The sequence below is a fragment of the Daldinia decipiens genome, assembly GCF_022478715.1.
Source record: "Daldinia decipiens strain CBS 113046 unplaced genomic scaffold F4813scaffold_8, whole genome shotgun sequence".
Lineage (NCBI taxonomy): Eukaryota > Fungi > Ascomycota > Sordariomycetes > Xylariales > Hypoxylaceae > Daldinia > Daldinia decipiens.
This window is the reverse complement of record NW_026054551.1, coordinates 555785-575838: the sequence shown is the minus strand read 5'-3', so window position 1 is coordinate 575838 and position 20054 is coordinate 555785. Positions and strand designations below refer to the sequence as shown.

General features: G+C 46.9%; 7 protein-coding genes and 1 non-coding gene across 8 annotated transcripts; 2 read left to right on the top strand and 6 right to left on the bottom strand.

Moving 5' to 3' along the window:
- Positions 1 to 7: 7 nt before the first annotated feature.
- On the bottom strand, positions 8 to 1552 carry F4813DRAFT_352159 (3' exoribonuclease family, domain 1-domain-containing protein). The gene is made up of 3 exons (XM_049242502.1): positions 1317 to 1552; positions 295 to 1261; positions 8 to 229 (listed from the first exon to the last, which is right to left on the bottom strand). The coding sequence occupies exons 1-2, from the start codon at positions 1432 to 1434 to the stop codon at positions 510 to 512; spliced, it is 870 nt and encodes a 289-aa protein (XP_049101820.1). The 5' UTR covers positions 1435 to 1552; the 3' UTR covers positions 8 to 229; positions 295 to 509.
- Positions 1553 to 2361: 809 nt separating this feature from the next.
- F4813DRAFT_326826 (NAD(P)-binding protein) lies at positions 2362 to 4424 on the bottom strand. The gene is made up of 4 exons (XM_049241077.1): positions 3753 to 4424; positions 3343 to 3652; positions 3211 to 3266; positions 2362 to 3159 (listed from the first exon to the last, which is right to left on the bottom strand). The coding sequence occupies exons 1-4, from the start codon at positions 4184 to 4186 to the stop codon at positions 3018 to 3020; spliced, it is 942 nt and encodes a 313-aa protein (XP_049101819.1). The 5' UTR covers positions 4187 to 4424; the 3' UTR covers positions 2362 to 3017.
- Positions 4425 to 4729: 305 nt separating this feature from the next.
- F4813DRAFT_t49 lies at positions 4730 to 4812 on the bottom strand. The gene has a single exon. It is a non-coding gene; the product is annotated as a tRNA-Gln (tRNA).
- A 1886-nt stretch (positions 4813 to 6698) lies between these two features.
- F4813DRAFT_326727 (Bicupin, oxalate decarboxylase/oxidase) lies at positions 6699 to 8979 on the top strand. Its single transcript, XM_049241076.1, has 5 exons — positions 6699 to 6908; positions 6961 to 7497; positions 7583 to 7877; positions 7968 to 8702; positions 8764 to 8979. Exons 1-4 carry the CDS (start codon positions 6841 to 6843, stop codon positions 8562 to 8564), a joined length of 1497 nt encoding a protein of 498 aa, XP_049101818.1. The 5' UTR covers positions 6699 to 6840; the 3' UTR covers positions 8565 to 8702; positions 8764 to 8979.
- Positions 8980 to 9332: 353 nt separating this feature from the next.
- Positions 9333 to 9855, bottom strand: F4813DRAFT_387341 (uncharacterized protein; the record flags this gene model as incomplete). The annotated part of the gene is made up of 2 exons (XM_049246547.1): positions 9333 to 9729; positions 9785 to 9855. 2 exons carry the CDS (start codon positions 9853 to 9855, stop codon positions 9333 to 9335), a joined length of 468 nt encoding a protein of 155 aa, XP_049101817.1.
- A 628-nt stretch (positions 9856 to 10483) lies between these two features.
- On the bottom strand, positions 10484 to 12408 carry F4813DRAFT_379635 (XPG domain containing-domain-containing protein; the record flags this gene model as incomplete). Its single annotated transcript, XM_049245477.1, has 2 exons — positions 10484 to 12125; positions 12182 to 12408. The coding sequence occupies 2 exons, from the start codon at positions 12406 to 12408 to the stop codon at positions 10484 to 10486; spliced, it is 1869 nt and encodes a 622-aa protein (XP_049101816.1).
- Positions 12409 to 13006: 598 nt separating this feature from the next.
- Positions 13007 to 15421, top strand: F4813DRAFT_352149 (phosphoribosyl pyrophosphokinase). The gene is made up of 3 exons (XM_049242501.1): positions 13007 to 13238; positions 13353 to 13500; positions 13598 to 15421. Exons 1-3 carry the CDS (start codon positions 13128 to 13130, stop codon positions 14857 to 14859), a joined length of 1521 nt encoding a protein of 506 aa, XP_049101815.1. The 5' UTR covers positions 13007 to 13127; the 3' UTR covers positions 14860 to 15421.
- Positions 15422 to 19839, bottom strand: F4813DRAFT_352146 (uncharacterized protein). The gene is made up of 2 exons (XM_049242500.1): positions 19737 to 19839; positions 15422 to 19507 (listed from the first exon to the last, which is right to left on the bottom strand). Exon 2 carries the CDS (start codon positions 19258 to 19260, stop codon positions 15964 to 15966), a length of 3297 nt encoding a protein of 1098 aa, XP_049101814.1. The 5' UTR covers positions 19261 to 19507; positions 19737 to 19839; the 3' UTR covers positions 15422 to 15963.
- Positions 19840 to 20054: the final 215 nt, after the last annotated feature.

Genomic DNA, 20054 nt, shown 5'->3' with positions numbered 1-20054 from the left:
CTATCTGTTGAAGTTGATGCATATTACCTAATTGATTATGTAGCTTAAGCACTTAAAAGTGCTTCTTATATTACAGAGGTTAAGTACCTAAGGTAGTTCATGAATACATAGCTCTACTTCGCACACCACCGCACCTATATTTTAAGCTCGGTATACCTAAAACACTAGCGCGCAAGCAAGAGATATTTAAGACCTCGGCAGCTCAGTTATTCACGCCAACGTCCATTAGGTACGATCCACTTTACGGATTCGTAATAACCACGAGTAACGGGTTACTTTTGCTAACATCTTTAGCTTCTGCCGCCTGTCATCATGGCATGCCCTTTCCTTCCAGAAGACCCTGTTAAGTGGCCACACTATTAACAGCATGTAACAGACGCCGTGGGAATTTATCTGGGTAAAAATGACTTGTTCTTGGGAAGGGGTTACTATCATATCCCTGAAGTCACCTCCCAATTTGGATCCATATCCGCTGGTTGGTAGATGCTCTACGCCATGGCTAGTTTAGCTTAAGAGACCTTTTTCCCTTGATCAACCGTCTCGTTTAAAGCCTGGATGAGGACGCGGTTCGCATTGCGGCATGCTATAAGGCTTCTCTCGACCATTTTGTTGTAGAGCATAGCGTCCGCAGCGGGCAGTTGGCCCTTGAACCAGACGTTGGTTACTTCATCCCTTGTCGGTAGGTACGCGACGCAACACGCTGCAAATATCTTGTGATATGAGGCAACATCCGGATCAAGGACGATGCTTGGCTGGCTCTTCTCGTCCTGAGCTGCTAAAGCCGCAACGCCTCCTGCGACAGTATCCACGCAGTCAATGCCAGCGTCCGCAATAGCCGCAGAGGCAACGGTTATACAGCCACTCAAGACATTCATCATATCCCAACCTTCATCTCTATCGTAATCAGGAGAGTCACGGTTCTGGTCTCCTTCAATTATTGTGACGATGATGTCAACACCACTTTTAGGCCAACGATCGGCGATAATTGCGCCTCGTAATGCTGTTTCCAGATGGACTCCGAGATCCCTCTCGCTCGAATCGCGTAGGTAGCCTCGTCTTTGTCTCGTCGCGAAAGGTGCATATTTGACGTGCGTCGAAAGGATAATATGAGGAGAGAAAGGCGCTGATCGCGGAAGTGCTCGAGGTCCATGGACAGTGCAGGTAAGCTTCAAGCTCGTGCCTGAAGGACGGGTCGCAAATGGGTCTTCGATTTCCAGATATGCAGATCCTGAAGCTGAAGGAGTGACTCCTGTTTTCAGAACTATACGCAATTCAAATTAGATAGCTAATACGTTCACGACAACAAGGCGACTTACAGATCTTTCGAACGGCATTATCGCCCGGTCGCTTTGCTACCCTTTTCCCTTGAGGCGTATCATAGACGGGAGGGGTCGTCTGGCTTACTGGGCCATTGATTCGTCTCCGGTCGGCCATGGTGGGAAAGGTATAGCGCTCCTAAGTGTTTTGTTGCTAAGAAGCTTCAGATGTCGCACTTCAATGAGCTTGCAGAAAGCTTACGACCTATTAGCACTGAAAATTCCATGCGACCTTAAGCGCAAAACTGCCCCACCATACCCACTAGGTACCTAGGTACCTAACCCCACGAATCCCTACGCTCTGCACCTTCTTGAAGCACTGACCAATCGGTCATCAATTTTCCGTTCTCCGAATATTTTTTTTTTGAACCCAACATCAAAAACGAAATTTCTTTCTTCGCACCCTCTTAAAAAAATGCAAGCAAGAACTTGATGCTCAACCACTCCCAATGCATGTGTCTACAATCACAGTCAGCCATAGTCGTTGTGGATTTACAACAATGTTGGACTTGAGAAGCAGTCCTAAAGAGGTTCCCCATTTACTGGGCGACAGTATACAAGACGACTTTACTTGGTAAATCTAAGTCCACCGTCGCTGATGGTTGGAATTTCGAACCCGACCTCTGCAAATATTTTGGTAAGTTTCATTTACCTTCCTTTTCGACCCCTAGACAGACTTTTCTTTCTTAGTAGGTCGTTCTGCTATTGATGAATTCAATTCCACTGTTCTCCGCGATCACCTGAGCAACTGAACAAACATGCACTACCATCTGAAGCATGAATTAGCCATTGCAATTGTCATTATTATCTTTAGTTCTTTGACTAATTGTCTCCTCAGGAAAAATAGTACTCTGCGGCTTGGATTCTAACAGGAATCGCGACCAGTAATGTGCAGCTAAGGTAAGCGGGCTCTGAAATTTTCTTTGTTGTTATTCTTGTCCATGATGAATCCTTTTTTATCAGTTCTGCTTCTGAAGCACTGTGATGATACCCATATACCAAAAATATATTCTGATTAAATACCCACTATCTTCTTCTTGAGTCTTGGAAATAGCACAAGCTAACAGAGAAGCAGTTTATAGTAAAGCCGTATCCTAGACCTGACCTTCGATATAACCAGCCTGCATCCAGTGTATTATTAAATGTAAGTTACGATGGACTTCCTTACGTGGCGCGTTCTGTCATGATGAAAACTGTTTATCCATTCAACTATCTCACATCGAGTCGAGCTTCCCTCCCGCACCATAGCCTATCCTTCTGGATATGCGAGGATTGGTTGTGGAGTTGTCCATTGGCAACCCGGCTTTCTGCTAGGGTTTGTCGGATGTTATGATTGCTTCAGTGCTTTCGACTTCTGTGTTTCGTCTTGAGGCATAGATTTCGAAGGCCGATTCAAGTGAATGAGTAAACCGGTTGTCTGAACTCATTTACGCGCAAGCTATCTCGTAGTTTAAAACATCGTGCATAGTCCCCGCTGACTTTTCTCAGCAATAGATGCATATTGAACGTGGTTAAGCCCATAGTTGCCCAATCGAGCTATGGATGCAGTCTATCCCGTAGAGTTCTTGTTTTTTAGACCCTAAGATAAGGCATACGATTTGGATTCAAATATATTATTATGGCGTGTTTGCCCCTGGTACTGCCTCTTCTCTTCCCGTAAATTTTGGTAGATGAAATATAAGTCTCATGTTATCTAAATTTCTATGATTTCTTGTGAATTACAAAGGGACTGGCTTGATGGTTAGGGAAGATGAGGGTGTCCGCTACTATGACATTTTCCCTCCTGCCAGCAGCAAATACGATAACTTCGGCAATATCATCAGGTGTTAGTGGCTCGCCTCCACTAGTTGGAATGTCAGTATAGGTGGTCAATCAGTTGAATGTGGTTACTTACGCATAGACAGCATCAGCTTTGCTCTTGTCGCCGTAGAATCGAACAAGGGAGAATTCCTAAGAGATCATCATATTAGCACCGGAATAGCCGCATATTCCACTGCCATTGTGTGGAACGGAATGTTCAACATACGGTCTCGACTTGGCCGGGATCGACCTCAATGACACGGACACGCGAAGCGACAAGCTCCTTGCGCAAGGAATCAGTGAAGCTGCGGACAGCAGCCTTGGTCGCGCAGTAAATGCCGCCGCCCGGGTACGGCTCGCGGCCGGCGATGCTGCCAACATTGATAATGTCGCCGTGGCCACCGTCGGGCCGCTTAAGGAAGATGGGCAGTGCAGCTTGGGTCAGGTTGATCAGGCCTGTGACGTTGGTCGCAAACATAACGTTAATGTCCTCCTCGGCAATCTCAGGAGCGCGTGCTACGCCTTTAACAAGGCCGCTGGTTTTAGGACGGTTAGTTGATGGGCGCAAAGTTGCTTCCATGTATATATCAAATACTAAAGGTAAATCCTCGTTCAGTAATGAAAACAGGCACTTACGCATTGTTCACCAACACGTCGATATCCCGGAACTCCTCAGGCAGGCCGGCGACAAAGCCGCGGACCTCATCGGCGTTGCTTACGTCGAGCTTGACGGGTAAGACGCGGACGCCGGAGCCGACCTCCTTTGCGATATCGTCTGCGAGCTGACGCAAGTTCTCGATGCGACGCGCCGTGACGACAAGCTTTAGGTCCTTGGGCGAGGTCCGCGCAAACTCGAGCGCAGTACTACGCCCAATGCCCGACGACGCACCGGTAATCACGATGGTCTTGCCCTCAAGGCGCTTTGCTACAGCTGAGGACATGGCGCTTCTCTTGACGAGGCTTATGTGGTGGTTATGGAGGGGTTGTAAGAGAGTTGCTCTTGGAGAAGACGAGAGTGTGAAGCGTCCTAGGTGCCGAAGCGTGGAGAGACCTGTTCGCAGGATGGGCATAAGGTAGTCTCAAGTAGAAACTTTAAGGGGAATAGAAAAAGGTGCGAGGTTTATGAAATAGACTAGGTTAGCTATAAGAGAATACCACGGTGTAAGTGCGGTAAGATGCCGAATAGCAGCGATGATGTGCTCAACCCCACCATAGCTAGTCCCTACTGCCCCGCCGTTGCAGCTTCCGTATCGGAACCCCTCGGTTGAGCTAACACCGTCGTTTATGTCAGGTGGTACCTAAGCTTCGGAATCTGACATTGCAGGACTTGAACGTATCTCTGCCTGCCTATATAATATAGCATAGCTCTCAAACAGAAACAATTCAACCCTCGTTGATCCGTAGTAGAGAATCATCCTCCATCCATCGAATAGTTAAAAATACGACAGATGTAAGGACGCAAAATCTTGTTAATGAATGCTTCCCGAATAGAAGAATTATTCACATAGAAATAAATCTGCATTCAAATTTAAAGTGTACCATCATCTATGCGCTGCAAAATTAGGGAATCATGCAAAAAGTTAATTTATGTTTGTGAAATTTATGTTTGTGATAGGCCCCGCCGAGGATTGAACTCAGGTCTCAGGAAGTTTGTACGAATCAAAATCCTGCGTGCTAACCACTACACTACGCGGCCGATGGAAACTCGTCCCTAAAGCGTGAATATGTACTAAGCAAAGGGTCTTACGTAATGTTGAGCTTCTTCCCAGTTCAAACAGCTCCACTAACGCCTCAAGACTATCGACAAGAACAACCAAGTGGCCGAGTGTTTACTCTCTCCTCCAAGGAGCCTTGATTTTCTGGCGTGCTGATAGAATAATCAATATATCTCGAAAGTCCTCCCTACGTACATACACTTAGACTACTCTAGCTGTTCCCTATGGCTTCTTGGCTGCCGTCTTATAAGCCATCGTTACGGTGTACGATCAACTTATATGAACTATATCTTTAATAGCCAGGTAATGATTTAACAAACTCGCATGTGCCTTCACTAGCATTGCTAGAATTACTACCTCACGTAGTTGGGCATTTTATGCATGAAATACCGATGGAAGAAATAAACACATTTTTCCTTCTCGAGAGGCGGGTTCGTGAAATCTGATCGATGAAAAGAAAAAGCCCAATAAGACTTCCCGCCGGTACCTTGAGATACCCAATACCTTGAATTACGTCCGCTGAGTATTTACTCTAACTATTCTATATATTATAATCGCGAACCTTTATTAAGGTCTGAGCGGACCGGTGACCTTCGGCGCTGGCGTCCCGGAGCGGCTTGCGCCTGGGGCCCGGCTTGGCGCGAGGTTCTTAGCCAAGCCGTACGACGTTATCGTTAGGGTCCTCCGGCTTGGCGGTAAGGCGCAGTTTAGGGGGGAGTTAGGCCTGCTTGGCGAGCAAGTGTATATTTACTACCTAAGACACGGTTTGGGGGTTACAGATCTCCAGCAGATTATCAAGTTTTGGGGAGGATGAGTTGAGTAGAGTAGTTTTAGTAGATAATCTTACCGGATTGATACGTAGGTGCGGTCCTAATTAATCTTATAACAGACTAATACATCGTTATATCTCTTTAACCCATAGCTTTTATCTTCATCATACTCCCGAGACTCCAAGCTTTCGCCGTCTTTCCTTGCTATCAGGATCTGTTACAAGGTAATTATTTCCAAACCATCCTCGGACTAAATAGGTCATATTTAGTCGAAAGGGGTTCCGAGCGAATAATGAACGAACGATTACGATGCCAGTGTAGAGAATAGGTGTATTTCCTAGCTATATCTCCGTCAGCGTGGGCTCTTATTGCTGACCGACTTGAGCTGAGTGAGTAAGGCTTCACAGCGGTGCAATCTAACATGCTGAAATCATATTTCGCGAATCAGAATCTCACCCAAAAACCCCGAGATTCCGAGCTGGCGCATGGATGGATGGATCGATGTATGTCAGCGAAAGCTAAATATGATATCTGAGCGCTCGTTTTCTGCCGCATTTCCGTGTCACTCCTATGTCTTCAGATTAATAAACGGGCTAACCTGGTTAAATCCGGCAATCCTTTTCCGGGAAGTCCTACAGTGCAATGTAGGTAGTTGACTACTTTCGGCGTCGCTCGGAATCGCTAGGGTTGAGGCTGCAGACCAGAAATCCTATCCAGGTATTCTGCAGCGGATCGGATTCGGCATCTTCTAGTAGCAGGGTAAAGGCCTCACCGGCTGACCCGTTGCATTTGTGACCGATGGCGGTCCTTAGGAAGAAGGGACTGAGCCACTACCACGCGTGCGTCGTTGAAGACACTGAATACTATGTCGCTAGAGCGGAAATAACTATACTCAGGGGTATAGGACCCTACGTAGTATGCTCTCTCGTCACAAGTACTGGATGGCGGGTCTAGACTATACGGCGTCACATCTCCGAGCTTTTAGTCTTGTTACCAGGGAAGGCTGCAGTAGGGGTATTGAGCGATGCCTATGATGATGAGGTTGATTATGTGTCCACCGATGAAAGTTGGAACAATACCTACTAAGGGGAATCGAATATAAAAGTCGTGGAGATTTCCCCTCTCGAACAATTTATCAATCACCCTTCAGAGACGACAAGGAATCCTAGGCCACCACAACCCTTCTATTCCTATCTTAGCCGCATCAATCTTTATTAGCAAGATATATAATTTCCTAAGATGAAGTACTCAAAGACACTTGCAAGCGCTGGGCTATTTCATCTGGCCCTTGGCCTTCCAAGGCCTCAGTAAGTAGCATCTAGAACGTCTTAGAGAGGACGGCACTAAGACCGATTATAGGATGACATACGAGGAAAATAAGGGGGATGTTGGTGGTGTCAACCCGCCTATTCCAACTTACAGCGGCGCACCCGTAGGAAACCTTCGCGGCTCAACGAACCTCCAAGGAGGCATCGCATCGCGTCCACCTGTCGACGGGGGCGACTCGGCCGTTGTGAAGGATCCGCAGCTCGTGGGCGGCCAGGAAGCTGATGCTAACCTTGGTCTCTACCTGGACTTCAATAGCGCCGACTATCCCAATGGCCCACAGCCTATTCGTGGTGGTCTGGGACAAACTGACCCTGGGCCGCGCACGTATGAGTATGAGAAGCTGAATCCCGATACCTACGCTCCACCTTCGACGGATAAAGGCAGTGTGCCCCAAGCTATGTGGCCTCTTGGTCTAAGTCACAACCTATTCGGCTCAGGCGAGGAGTCGGGCTGGGCTCGGCAGCAGAATCAAGACGTACTGCCCGTGGCTACTCAGATGGCGGGCGTCGATATGCGTCTTGCACCGAATGCGTATCGAGAACTGCACTGGCATACTTCCGGTGAATGGTATGGAGTCCTCTAAGTTACTTGTCTCTTGGCTCTTACCTAAGACCCGAAGCGACCCGAAGCTGACATCTTGACCTGTAACTAGGGCCCTGGTCTTGAAAGGCTCGGTTCGCGTAGCCGCCATCGACACTGATGGAGCCTCCTTCGTCGACGACGTCACGGCTGGCGATGTGTGGTTCTTCCCGCAGGGTGTCCCTCACAGCTTACAAGCCTTACACGAGGGCGCCGAATTCCTGTTGATCTTCGACAGCGGTACTTTTTCCGAGACAGACACCTTCCTTGCTACCGAGATGCTCATGCGCACGCCCATATCTGTCTGGGCCAAGGATCTCCAGACCGATGTCAGCTCGTTCGATAACATCCCTGACGCAGAGAAATATGTGAGTTACTTATTCCCCTGGACCTATAATAGTTGGAATCACTATTTAAAAGTCCGTAGCAAAGGAATCTCAGCTAACCAGGCATAATAGATCTTCAACGGTACCCCTGCGCCAGCTAATATCTCAGAGCAGAATATCACGTCTTCCGCTGGCGCCCTCTGGGGCCCTTCAGGATACACTTACCACTGGTCGCAACAAGAATTCCACAACACCACCGGCGGATCCGTCAAGATCCTAGACCCGATAACCTTCCCCGTAGCAGACATGTTCTCCGCCGCGCTCGTAGTCCTCGAGCCCGGCGCCATGCGCGAGGTACACTGGCACACCGAGAGCGACGAATGGTCGTACTTCCTGCAAGGCTCCGCCCGCATCACCATCTACGAAGCCCCCGCCGCCTCCGCGACCTTCGACTTCACCGCTGGCGACGTCGGCTACATCCAGAAGTCGGCCGGCCACTACATCGAGAATACCGGCACCGAAGACGTCATATTCCTAGAGGTGCTGCAGGCCAAGAAGTTTTCCGACATCAGCGCTGCCCAGTGGCTCGCGTTGACGCCGCGCCAGATTATCAAGGACACTCTTAACCTGTCGGATGCGGTGCTGGATGCTATACCTAAGGACAAGACTCTCATCAAGCCTGGGAATCCTAACATGACTGCTATTGCGGGTGGCGGTCAGAACTTTTAGGGTCTCGAGAAGAACGCCATTTTATATACAAATGTGAGCTTTTGAGAAAGGGAGTGCGTGGTCTAGTGAAGGTATTAATAGTTGAATGTTGAGAAGGACAGCCGATCACTAGTCGGTTATATAGACGGTAGGTTTCCTATATTTCATGTTAATATATGAGTGTGTTATTTTTTTTCCATTAGGTACCTATGCAACTTACCTGAGTGCCTAGCCTACCGAGATATAGGGTGATGTACAAAAAACTGCTACTTTGTATTATCGGGCCTGAATAGCTTCACAAGCATGCAACCTACAGCTGGCCACTACCTGAAAAGCCAACCGGCAGAAACCCAGGCAACGAAATAACTACCCAAGGTACCTCAACAAATGTACCTACCCACCAAGTAAAGGATATATATCTAAATTACAAGCGATCCATCAACCGACGCCCCTCGCTTGGGCGACTTGAGGTTAGAGAAAACCCCACTGTGGTGTCTTATGCTGGACCATTCTTCCAAAAAAGAATGTGACTTGACAGCAGATGCCTAACAAAGCCGGTTTTTCGTAGGTCTTGGGTTCGAATCCTCTGCCCCTATCCGAGGGGATTCGAATCTAGGACTGAGCTTTTTTTGTATTTGCTTTTTTGCCTCTCTCTTTGTCCTTCTCAATTCTTTTTTCTTTTTCCCCCCTTTTTTATTGCATCCTTTCCCCCTTTTCTATTATACCCTTTCCTAATTTACTCCCTATTTATTCACTTTCGTTCGTTCCCCTAAGAAGTCTGCTCAAACACTATCCCTGGATCTTGCCAAACAACCCAGCCAAAGTCGCAAACTTAATAGAGAGGCTGCTAATAGGATACGTAGCAAGGTTCCCGACATCAGCTCCCCAATTACTCATGTCGAAGATGGCAGCCCACCCGCGAGGATCATTTTCAGCAATTGTCGAAAAAAGACCAGCCCAGTGCGTAAGGTCAGCAATTATCAAGATCCCGATGTGTAGCTGCAACATACGCTTATTAGGCGGTGATGCAAGGAGAATAATTAGACCGTATAGCATCATATTAAGAAGGTAACCAGTGGCCATCGATGGCATAATTAGAGATGGGATAGGTAGACCATTTTGTGCATTAGATGAAAGCTCAAATATGGGATGACGCGAGGCATAATTTGAAAACATGCCATATGTTCTATTCGTGTTAATCATGGGTGTCTTATAAAATATGAAAAAATCAGGAGACATACATCGCAACTGGTTCTAGATAGAGGAAGAATATGCGGGGGATAGTTGGAAGAAGAGACGCAGTTGTTGCCATTGTGTTGTATGGTTTCGGGTACTTAAAAATATACTAGGCAAAATGTATCGTTGGAGATATGTGTAATATGTTGCTTAGGCTTATCTATTCTCGGTGATAGGATGTCTTGAATAAAGGCAAGAAAATACTACAGATAGGATTTAAAATAGGTAGAGAACTCCGGCGGTCGAACAGAAGTTCTTATAGACATACCTTAGAAGATAGCCTGAGAAGCCGTTAGCAGCATTAACCATGACAAGGGTGGGGATATATGTAGCTTATGTCGGCATCGTCGCGTTGCGGGATGGGGTCTTCACCGAACCCCGCCTCACGATCCAGTCGCGTACTCAGGTGACTCATTAGAGCCGAATAAAAGTGGTATCCGAAAGGACCTCGGGGATCTTGGCGGCCCGAGGCGACCCATGCTTACTGACAACGTAATGATCCTTTGCGTATAGTACTGCCAATAGAAGGTATTCGTTGATGCTATGGATCTTCTTGGATATCAACTAACCCTCGAGCTATATCACCGATATCTTCTTTTCGTAAAGCCAATCTGTTTTCTCAATATCTTACCAAGTCCTCTCTTGTCATAGCACACTATTTCATAACTACCACTAGTTAGAAGATTTGCTGATTCATCTTCATATTAGTCTTCGCACTCTTGGCTGAGGATGGCATAAGGGTTGATAGAAGGTGATATTTTGATATCTCTTTGGCGTCCATTGCGCGGCAATAGCTCGGTATCTCGCTTCTGTCTTTCTCTCGGCCCTGTAGGATCCTCAGAAGGCCCTGCTATTTCGATACTTGGGATTCCGAGCATGTCTGTGATGACTCGGAGTCCCTCTGCATTACCGAACTTAGACATTAGATCAGACATGTGTTCAATAGTAGGCCATTCCCCAATAAGAGGAACTAGTGTGAGACGGTTGTGTAGTTGGAGCGCTGGCGCTGGGAGATCTTGACTTGTAGATGTAGAGACAACGACGTCTAAGATCTGTTTAACTATCCTCAGCGAGTATAAGCAGGCTTGGACTTGGGCTGTGAAATGTATCAAGTCCCACGAGTATTCCTCCAGAAATTTAGACCCGTTAATTATTTTGTTGACGAGTGTAGCTGATAGAGAGGGGCGTTGTTCTGACGTGGACCATTCAATGTCCTGATATACCGCAAACGCCAGCCACTGCAACGAAGATGGCAAGGCCTCTGCTAGTTTGTCCAGAACTGTTACAAGTTGAGTACAATTGTCAGCCGTCTCTTCGAAGTTAGGAATCTCAATTTGTCGCCCGGTCAATGACGTCGATGGATCCAAGGTACGATACTCGATGATTTTGTTGTATCTTTGACGTGCTAAGTTCTGGAGGATACTGTACCCTATTTGGCGAATGTTTGTGCTACTTGTCCATGCGCTTCTCTTATCATGATTTTCAACCATGACTGGAAGGAATATGGAAAGTGTCTCTGGACCTCGCAATGTCTTCTCATCTAATTCCGTAGGGTCATCTAATTCCGCAGGGTCATCTGATTCCGTAGGGTTTTCTTCCATCTGCTCTAAAAGTAAAATTTGAACGACGACTTCCGATATTCTTGGGTCTAGGCTAGAAAGCATAGTAAACACCGGGTGGTGGCTTGGCATATATTCCTTTCCTTGAAGCTCGTCCACAAAAGCCTGATACTCCGGGGAATGTAGCGTATCTTCATGACTGTTCCGTACTTTCTGTACAGCTGCGTCAAAGCTCATCCAGCCCTTCTGCTTTTCGAAGGCAACTCGAGGCAGACCGCCAAGATTTGTCAAGCCTAGCCGGTCATTGATATCATGAAGCGATATCTTCATTGCTACCATACCGGATTCCTTCGAGTCAGGATCGACTGGAATGACGTCCCAAAGGAATGACATACACCCCTTAACCCCAAGATCTTGTATGAGTAAGTCGGAGTCGTTTGTTAGTAAAGTGCCACCATTCTCTCGAATATCTTGCGCACAGAATATATCAGCTTCTCCAGGGACGACTACGACCAACGGACCCCAGTCTTCACTGGCCTTTAAAGCCTCAAGAACCGCCGGGATCATAAAAGCGGGTTTTGGTAATGCATCTAACAAAGATCGAGAGGAAATCCGTGTTAAGGTAGTATTGGCTCTTACGTCTCTAAACGCGCCTTCTGGTGTCGTAGGTGACCCAAATGGCCGAGAAGACGCCAATGCTTTCATGCTCTGCGACTGGCTTACGAGCCGCTCTTGTCTCACTTGCCACTTGCTTGGAGGCAAGTATCCATCAAAATATATCTTCCTTCTATCCAAAAAATGTCGGTCATTGAAGTATCCAGTTGAATCTCAAAATCGACTTACACATTTACATTGTGGTTCTTTAACTCGTCAAGCCAGCCTATTACCATACGGCTAAGGAGGGAGTATGGGGGTTGGCAGGCAAATCCGCTTGTAGATGGCCGTTGGCGGCAGACTGCGTCAGAGATGCGGTGAACGAGAGCTGGCCCGTCAATAACGACGGTATCACCACTTAATGGTGAGAAGACTCCAAATCGTTGTATGCCTTGGGTAAACCCACGAATACCCATCGCGATACGATTAGCGTTGGGCTGGCTCTTCAAGGTAAAGTATTTCCACTAGAATCTCGAATGATCTAACCTAGGTAGGTTATAGTGTATCACTTCATTTTGGTATATACGTCGTCGTCGACCAACCTCGCACTTGGTTATTGAATTATTGAATTGAATTGGGATAAAAAGCGTGATCGAAGACGGGCCACTGTAGAAAGCTTCACTGAAGAAGACTGGTGGAGAATAGCTTAACCTACCTAAGGTAACCTAACCTAGGTAAGTACCTGAGTTACTGTGTATCGGTACCTAAGTCTCTAATGGATCAAATCAAATGCAAGACTACATAACCCCTCAAAAATCTTTAAACCAATTAAAGCTTAACAAAGTCAATTAGACACAGGTATTTAACATGCGCTTTCCAATAAGATTTTAGCCTAACACCTGATATCTACGGCGCCTGCCGAGTAAGGAGCGAATCATAAAATGATAAAAGTATAAGTGTAACAACGGTCACGGCTCGGATGAGGGTAACTGTACTTATAACTGTACTTATGTTGATGTCAAAATGTCTTGGTTGGTACCGTGCATGCAGCCATATGTACCTAGTGAAGGCCCCGGCCAAATTAAGTCCACGCTCTTGCTCTTTTTACTTCTTATCGGATCCCACCTATGACCCACATAAAACCATCTTTCTTCATTCCTCCACCAAAACTTTTCTTCCATTTTCACCATCCACAATGCGAGGAACGTTAGTATTCTCGGGCACGTCGTGCCCAGCTCTCACAGGCAAGATATGTGAGAACCTGGGCATGGCTCCGGCTGAGGCCGACCTATCTCAATTTTCAAATGTGTGTTATCCTTCCCCAATGCCTCCAAGTCTAACGGGCTTGGAAAAAGAAAATAGGGTTGGGCAATGTTGTAACGGTAGAGCTGCCCACTGACCTTTCGATCACAACCTATAGGGCGAAACAAGCGTCCGAATTCTGACCAGTGTCCGAGACAAGGATGTCTTCGTTGTGCAATCTGGAAGCCCTACAATCAATGACACTATCATGGAATTACTCATCATGATCTCCGCCTGTAAGGGTGGCTCTGCGAACAAGATCACTGGTGAGTTTCTCGAAGCTTCAGCGAGGAAAATATCCCTAGGTCACATCATAGACATGAAAAGGGTGTATTCTACTTGCTAACTACAAGACCTTCTCAGCTGTTCTTCCGTACTTCCCGTACAGCCGCCAGTCCAAGAAGAAATCACACCGGGGAGCTATCACCGCTCGTATGCTAGCAAATTTACTTCACGTAGCTGGTGTCAAGCATGTTATCACTGTCGATTTACACGCCTCTCAGATGCAAGGATTCTTCAAGTGTCCTGTTGACAACCTACATGCCGAGCCCCTTATTGCACGCTGGATTCGATTGAATATTCCTAATTGGAAGGAAGCCGTCGTCGTATCCAAGAATGCTGGTGGCACGAAGAGGGTAACCTCGTTGGCCGATGCGTTGAAACTCAACTTCGGATTAGTTACTACGGACCGCAAACGCGCTCCTAATATGTCCGCAAGTATGATTATGAACCGGCTCGATGGATGGGACAACCCCCCTGGCTATATCAATGGCGTCCAGCGTTCAAGAGCTATTTCGGAAGATAGGGAATCAGATGGCAACGGCTCAGTAAGGTCATCGCGAGTTGTCGGTGAATCTCAAGGCTCTCCTAAACGTGCAACTGCGCCTCCGCTGCGGACTAATAGTCTAACGCGGTCGCCTTATACACGTGCATATACACCATCTCAAACGTCCCCTATCGAGGAGTTGAAAGATGAAGAAGAGAATGTGGATGAAGTCCAGGTCTATAACGACCAGCGTGCCCCAGAAGTGACTCATGGAAGACTAGTCCAGGGTCACGTTGTACCAGACGATTTCGAGTCGCCCCCTCAATCAGATGCCAGCGCAGATGGGAGCCAATCTTATCAAGGCGGCGACGATGATCCTATGACTATGTCTCATGCCTCTTCTTTCTTTGCGCCCGAACCACATGCACTCGGCGGCTCGGGTGACGTCGGAGCGTCTTCTGACGAGGAGGAAGAGAAACTCCGAGATCCCAAGATCGAACATATGATCACACTGGTCGGCAATGTTAAGGACCGTCCAGTCCTGATTGTGGACGACATGATTGACAAAGCCGGCTCGTGGATTGCTGCGGCTGAGACAGTCGTTAAGCGAGGCAAAGCAAAGAAGGTATATTGCATGGCCACTCATGGAGTATTCGGAGCAGACTGTCTCGAGCAGCTGCAAGCTTGCGACTGTATCGATCAGATCATCGTAACCAACAGTTTTCCAATATCTGACCGGAGAGCTAAAAACTCAAGTAAGTTGGTCATTCTTGACCTTTCCTATCTGTTGGCCGAAGCTATTCGAAGAAACCACTACGGCGAATCCATCTCGCCTCTGTTCCAACATATGGCCGATTAGATAACCTGGAATGTTACGATTGTTATGAATTAGACTGCCATATGCTCGCAGTAGTGTACTATTCATAAAAAGGTTGATAGGTGAGGCTGCGGGTTATTCGGTATGGCGTCTGGTTGGAGGCGAAACAAGGTTCTATTACGGCTTTTAGGAATCACGGCTAGCGTTATGCGATTAAATCAGATACCACATTAAGATTGTCACGACAGGTATGTTGTTCGATGGAGTCTCGCGTGCGCCAAACCCATGCTCTCTGAATTGTTTCCCCTTTGCACAATCCCCAGCGGTGCTATCCTCGGATAGCCAGGGCTTAACGTCCCTCTAGGACAAGCCTCTGAACGGAACGTTGGTAGATCAAACTGTCTCTTTTGGGACTTCACGATTCTAGAAGGCCGGTCACTCAGATATTTTTTTTATCATGTCCGTTTCGATGGATAGTGGGTGTTTGGCAAGAGAAATTTTCGGACACGTTTGAATATTTTATTTAGGTTAGGGTAGGTTAGGTATATTACTGACTATACTCAATCCAGTTGTTACTATACAGCATATTACGGTTGTTCAATACATATGTTCTAGTTTGTCATACCTGGTGATTATACCGTTGAGCAATATTCTTAAGTGATTATTATCATGACCTTTGTCTGGGTCGACGAGGTCAAAGCATGGTAAAGTCGGGGTCTACTTTAATTCAGGGGTACCTAGGTGGTAGCTACCTTTTATACCTAACACAATTGAACATCCATAAAGAATAGCAAACGAGAGCAATATAGCGAAACGAGTTGATCAGAAAGTCGTTAATACGATTGACTAATCTTGATTTGACGCCGTTCATAGCAAAAGGAAGCTGTTAGAGTGTGCGATCGTACAAACATTACATTAATCCGTGATACGAGGCCGGACAACCACGTATTCAGTTGGCAGTTAACACATCAATATTATGAAACCAGCTCAGACAACCAGCCGACAAGTAGCAAGAGAGATCCATCGTACTCTTCCCCCGTCAGATATCCCCTGGACGTCATTATTCGTACAATATCCGATCTGCTGCTACAAAGCAGAGCTTACAATTTTAAACCTACAAACTTGTGCGGATAGCTATCACTATGATTAGTTCGTTGCAGAACTCGAGAAGATACCCGGTCCATGTATCTCCTCTAATAGTTCTGTGAATTGCCTTCCATCCGTCTTTTCGCTTTCCACGTTGACATCCTCCAGCAGATTCTCTACAGCTTGCCCATTTTTGCCGGCAGTTCTGATGATTCTCCAGGCACGCCGGAACTCGTCTCGGATGGACACAATGCCATTGTGAGTTACAGTCCGAGCGACGTTGTGCTCAAGTTCGAACGGATCTTCTATTGCAAAGAGGTATCGATGACGTACTTCCTTCAATTCCTTTGGTTTGGTTAGTGGCACAGGGACACCGTCCGGAGAATTAAATTGCCCAATTTGTGCGTTTGTTATAGCTTGCTGTCCGATCATGCCATCTATAGGTGATTTCACCTTATTGTTAGCCCCCGCTTCGGCTGGGTCTGGAAGAGCTCCTGTCTCTAATTGTAGGACTGTTTTTGCTCCTGTCCAACCTTTCTTCTGCTTTGAGAGCCGCCCTCCATGGGTTCGCAAACTCAGTACGTCCCGGCCCCAGTCAAAACCACGTTTGCGAGTAGTGCTGATTACGTGATTCTGTGCGTAGTACTCAAAAAAACCTCTTAGCAATGATCCAAGGGATTCTCGGTTTTGGTTGAGATGGCCTTGATGGGCTAGCCTCTGAATCTCTTCTTCATCCCTCCAGAACTGAACATTCCAGCCCTTACATGTGGTAACATCCTCAAGATCCTTTGCTGGTAAATTCGGATCAGGGGGGGCGAGCTGCTGGAGATTGGGGCATACGAATGGTTCTGCAACGTTGACAAGGTAGTGCAATACCATAAGAACATAACCATAGCTGCTCAGGGTTCCGCGATATGGTGTATTAATGCCGCGAGCCTTGGCCCAGTGCTTTACAAAAAGGACCATCGGCCTAACACGGGGATCGGTGTAGGAGTAACAACGTAGGAGCAAGGTATTCTGAAGGGCTAACTGGGCCGAGAAATTGATATCGCACTGAACACCAACTCCATTCTTTGGAAACTCTAGGCTATCGTGATATCGGTCCCTTGGCTTGTTTGGGGCAAGCTTGGATGGGTCAGGGAGTTGTCTGATCTTTTCGACTATCTCCGTTGTTTTCTTGGTAGCTGGGACTATGAAGTCGAACGCATCAACTATGGGTTTACTGGTGTCTGGTGTCTGATGCCGGAAATCGCCCTGAAGGATCTTCATATACTCTTTAATGACTGGAATATCCTCTTCGCGGTACAACCCTTTCTCGATGGCCCTTTCGTAGTCAGTGACAAGATGGATGATTTTGTGTTTTCTGGCCAGTGTCCTTAGATTCTGCACTCCGGTGGAGTTTGCGAAGTTTTGAACCTCATTTCTCACATACTTATCACGGATGCCCGAAATATAGTGCTGGGAGATCTCAGGGAGAAAAGACTTATTTGATGATGGACGAGCGGGACAAAGACCGTTCGTGATCTGGATCGCTCTTGTGTGATATTGTGTTGGTGACTCGTATTGATCTTGCTTAAGCTGTATAAGTTGCACCAACGGGATCTTACGAAGGCGTTCAAGAGCTAAATGAAGTTCCCGATTAAGTGTAAAGGGTTCTGTACCGAATATCTTCTTACACATGATATCTTTCCAGGTCTGAACGACAAATTTAGAATCTGGTCTCAATTGAATGGTCTTTTCTATCATTGCCTGCGTTTCCCAGATAGTCGCAAGTTGCTCGCCTTCCGCCATCATAAAGACGCCTAAAAGCGAGCGGCGATTAGGCGGCTCTGATGTGACATCGAAAGAGAAGGATGGGTATGCCCGTATTCGGCGCTTCAAGTCCCCATCATGGAGTCCATTGATGAAGGCATTAGCAACATCATCAAGAACCTTGTAGTCTGTGTCTTTGAAGTCTGCCGCATTTGATATGGTGATATCACGGCCATTTAATCGGCGTAAAAGGCGTTTCGCGTTATGATAATACGATACCAGCGATTGAGAGTGGGGTTGCTTCAAGGATGTAAGTTGCTCCTCATAATTCCTCTCCACTTGGCCAGATCGTGTTGGGGAGTCTTGGTGCTGGTTACCAGATGACGAATATTCGGTTTCGGCGACAGCCAGGGCAGCAACAGCGCCGTCAGGGGCATCTTGATCGTCTATAACATCGTCTGCCGCCTCGTTACTATCGTCTACTATTCCTTTCTCCCACTTAGCTCGCGCGTCTAACAAGTCCAAAAGAAGTCTTTCGTTGGGCTTTTCGCAGAGCTTGATGATTGGTACTCGAGTACGAGTGAGAAGGCGTGCACCAAAACCATGCTCCAGTAATGCTTTCTCAATTAGACGTGGAATCGGCGAATCCGGTGATTCCGGCGAGGACCAGGACATAGGAGAAAGAAGACCAACGTCCATATCGGCAGCCTTTGTCGCAAATCCAGACGCAAGACTCCCAAAGCATTTGAGTTCGACTGTGTAAGGCTGGAAACCCAAGTTTCCATTGGTTTCGATCTCATGGCGAGTGATAGCATCGCGACAAATTGCCTCTACTCGAGCACGGAAGTATTCTTTTTCAGCAATATCACTAGGCTCAATTTCCGCACCTGTAACCACAAAACGGCAAAGTTCATCAAGATGGGCTGATTCATTCGCAAGTTGCTCTGGATCGAAGATAGGTTGGTGCTGCCCATTTGGATGATAGAGGCAAGACTGTGAAGAGGTAGGTGCAGAGCCGCGGGCTGCGAATGAATCTGCCGATATAACGTTAACGCCCCTTGGGAAATGATTTTGCGTATATGGTTGCTGTTGCCTCTGAGGTGGCTGATGGCCTGGGACAGATGCTGATACTTGGCCAAATCTGCCTTGATGGCGTCGCTGGTTTGAAAAAGGAGAGTTGGTAGCACGACCCTGGGGTTCATTATTGTATGCATTTAAAGGAGGGCGAAAAGTATCCTGCTCAGTGTTGGGCCACGTAGAACGCTGGTTCTTGGTCTGGTGGGAATTTGCATAGGGCTTCCCATCATAGGGTGCTGGAGCTCTGGTGTCAATAGGAATGGATAGCTGGGCTCGCATCATGCGACGCTCGGCTTGGTTTGGACGTTTCCTGCTGGATTTAGGAGGGGCTTGTGTTGAAGGAGATAACTGTCCTGCCTCCGGCCATCCTTGTTTGACTTTAGGCCCATTCTCTAAAGAGATATCTCCTGTTCCTGTAGAAGTAGCCGAGCTTTGAGGGGCATGTGTAGTCGTCCCTTCTGTATTGCTAATTATGAGGCTACGTAGGCGGTCCTCGAGCGGACTACTACCATCTTGAGAGGCCTGCATAGTATGATAGCATGAAAGTAAATATTGAGACTAAGGTAATTGTGAGGTTGGAAGGATTGGGATGTTGCATAATCTGATCTGAAGACAGAGACTTAAGTACCTCGAAGCATGATCGGGATATTTTGATTAAGCCTCATCGGAAACAATCTCAACAGCAGGAATGTTCGTAGTGGTTATGGGCTAGAAATCCATGCTCATGGTCATAAGTTTCCGGGGGTGCTGTTTATGACAACTGTCTGTGTAAGTTCTAAGAAGTGAAGTTGTTATTGATTAGCTCGTTGCTAGGTCCTAAGAGATTTGTGAAGGCTGTCCCTAATAGAGTCCAGAAATAATCATATGTTGATATGTATGGTAATAGTAGACACCAATTAATCGTCAATCGTATGATTTTTGTAGTGAAATTAGACGTGACTAGTTAGGGATAGCTTTCTTGCGAAGAAGGTGTTTTGTAGAAGATAGGATAAAAGTGTTCATACCTAACGGAGTACGAGATAAGAGCTTCGCATTCTCGGATGTCGAACTGGGCACATATATCTACGTACATTCAGGTGATAGCAACTCAATAAATACCTATGCAGCATTTGATTTTGATATTTGAAAGATCAATTGATTGGCTGCACCTGAAAAAGAATTAGCAGTATTGGATCTTGCCAGAGCTTTTACCCTAGTGCGATTTGTGACTTGGATCGGAGAATAAGTACTTACGTGAGCTTGTTCGGGTTGTACTGATTGGGACCCTGTAGCTCCTACTTCTACGCTATGTCTCACTTGCGCTACTTGTGTTGGCTGTCACC

Bases quoted from the DNA above. Each gene is read 5' to 3' on its own strand.
- F4813DRAFT_326727 (XM_049241076.1), top strand. From the start codon at position 6,841: ATGAAGTACTCAAAGACACTTGCAAGCGCTGGGCTATTTCATCTGGCC. The intron at 6,909-6,960 runs GTAAGTAGCATC...GACCGATTATAG, and splicing joins CTTGGCCTTCCAAGGCCTCA to GATGACATACGAGGAAAATA. The intron at 7,498-7,582 runs GTATGGAGTCCT...ACCTGTAACTAG, and splicing joins TGGCATACTTCCGGTGAATG to GGCCCTGGTCTTGAAAGGCT.
- F4813DRAFT_352149 (XM_049242501.1), top strand. From the start codon at position 13,128: ATGCGAGGAACGTTAGTATTCTCGGGCACGTCGTGCCCAGCTCTCACA. The intron at 13,239-13,352 runs GTGTGTTATCCT...CACAACCTATAG, and splicing joins ACCTATCTCAATTTTCAAAT to GGCGAAACAAGCGTCCGAAT. The intron at 13,501-13,597 runs GTGAGTTTCTCG...AGACCTTCTCAG, and splicing joins CTCTGCGAACAAGATCACTG to CTGTTCTTCCGTACTTCCCG.
- F4813DRAFT_352159 (XM_049242502.1), bottom strand. From the start codon at position 1,434: ATGGCCGACCGGAGACGAATCAATGGCCCAGTAAGCCAGACGACCCCT. The intron at 1,262-1,316 runs GTAAGTCGCCTT...AATTGCGTATAG, and splicing joins TAATGCCGTTCGAAAGATCT to TTCTGAAAACAGGAGTCACT.
- F4813DRAFT_326826 (XM_049241077.1), bottom strand. From the start codon at position 4,186: ATGCCCATCCTGCGAACAGGTCTCTCCACGCTTCGGCACCTAGGACGC. The intron at 3,653-3,752 runs GTAAGTGCCTGT...TCCTAAAACCAG, and splicing joins GACGTGTTGGTGAACAATGC to CGGCCTTGTTAAAGGCGTAG. The intron at 3,267-3,342 runs GTATGTTGAACA...ATGATCTCTTAG, and splicing joins ATCCCGGCCAAGTCGAGACC to GAATTCTCCCTTGTTCGATT.
- F4813DRAFT_352146 (XM_049242500.1), bottom strand. From the start codon at position 19,260: ATGCAGGCCTCTCAAGATGGTAGTAGTCCGCTCGAGGACCGCCTACGT.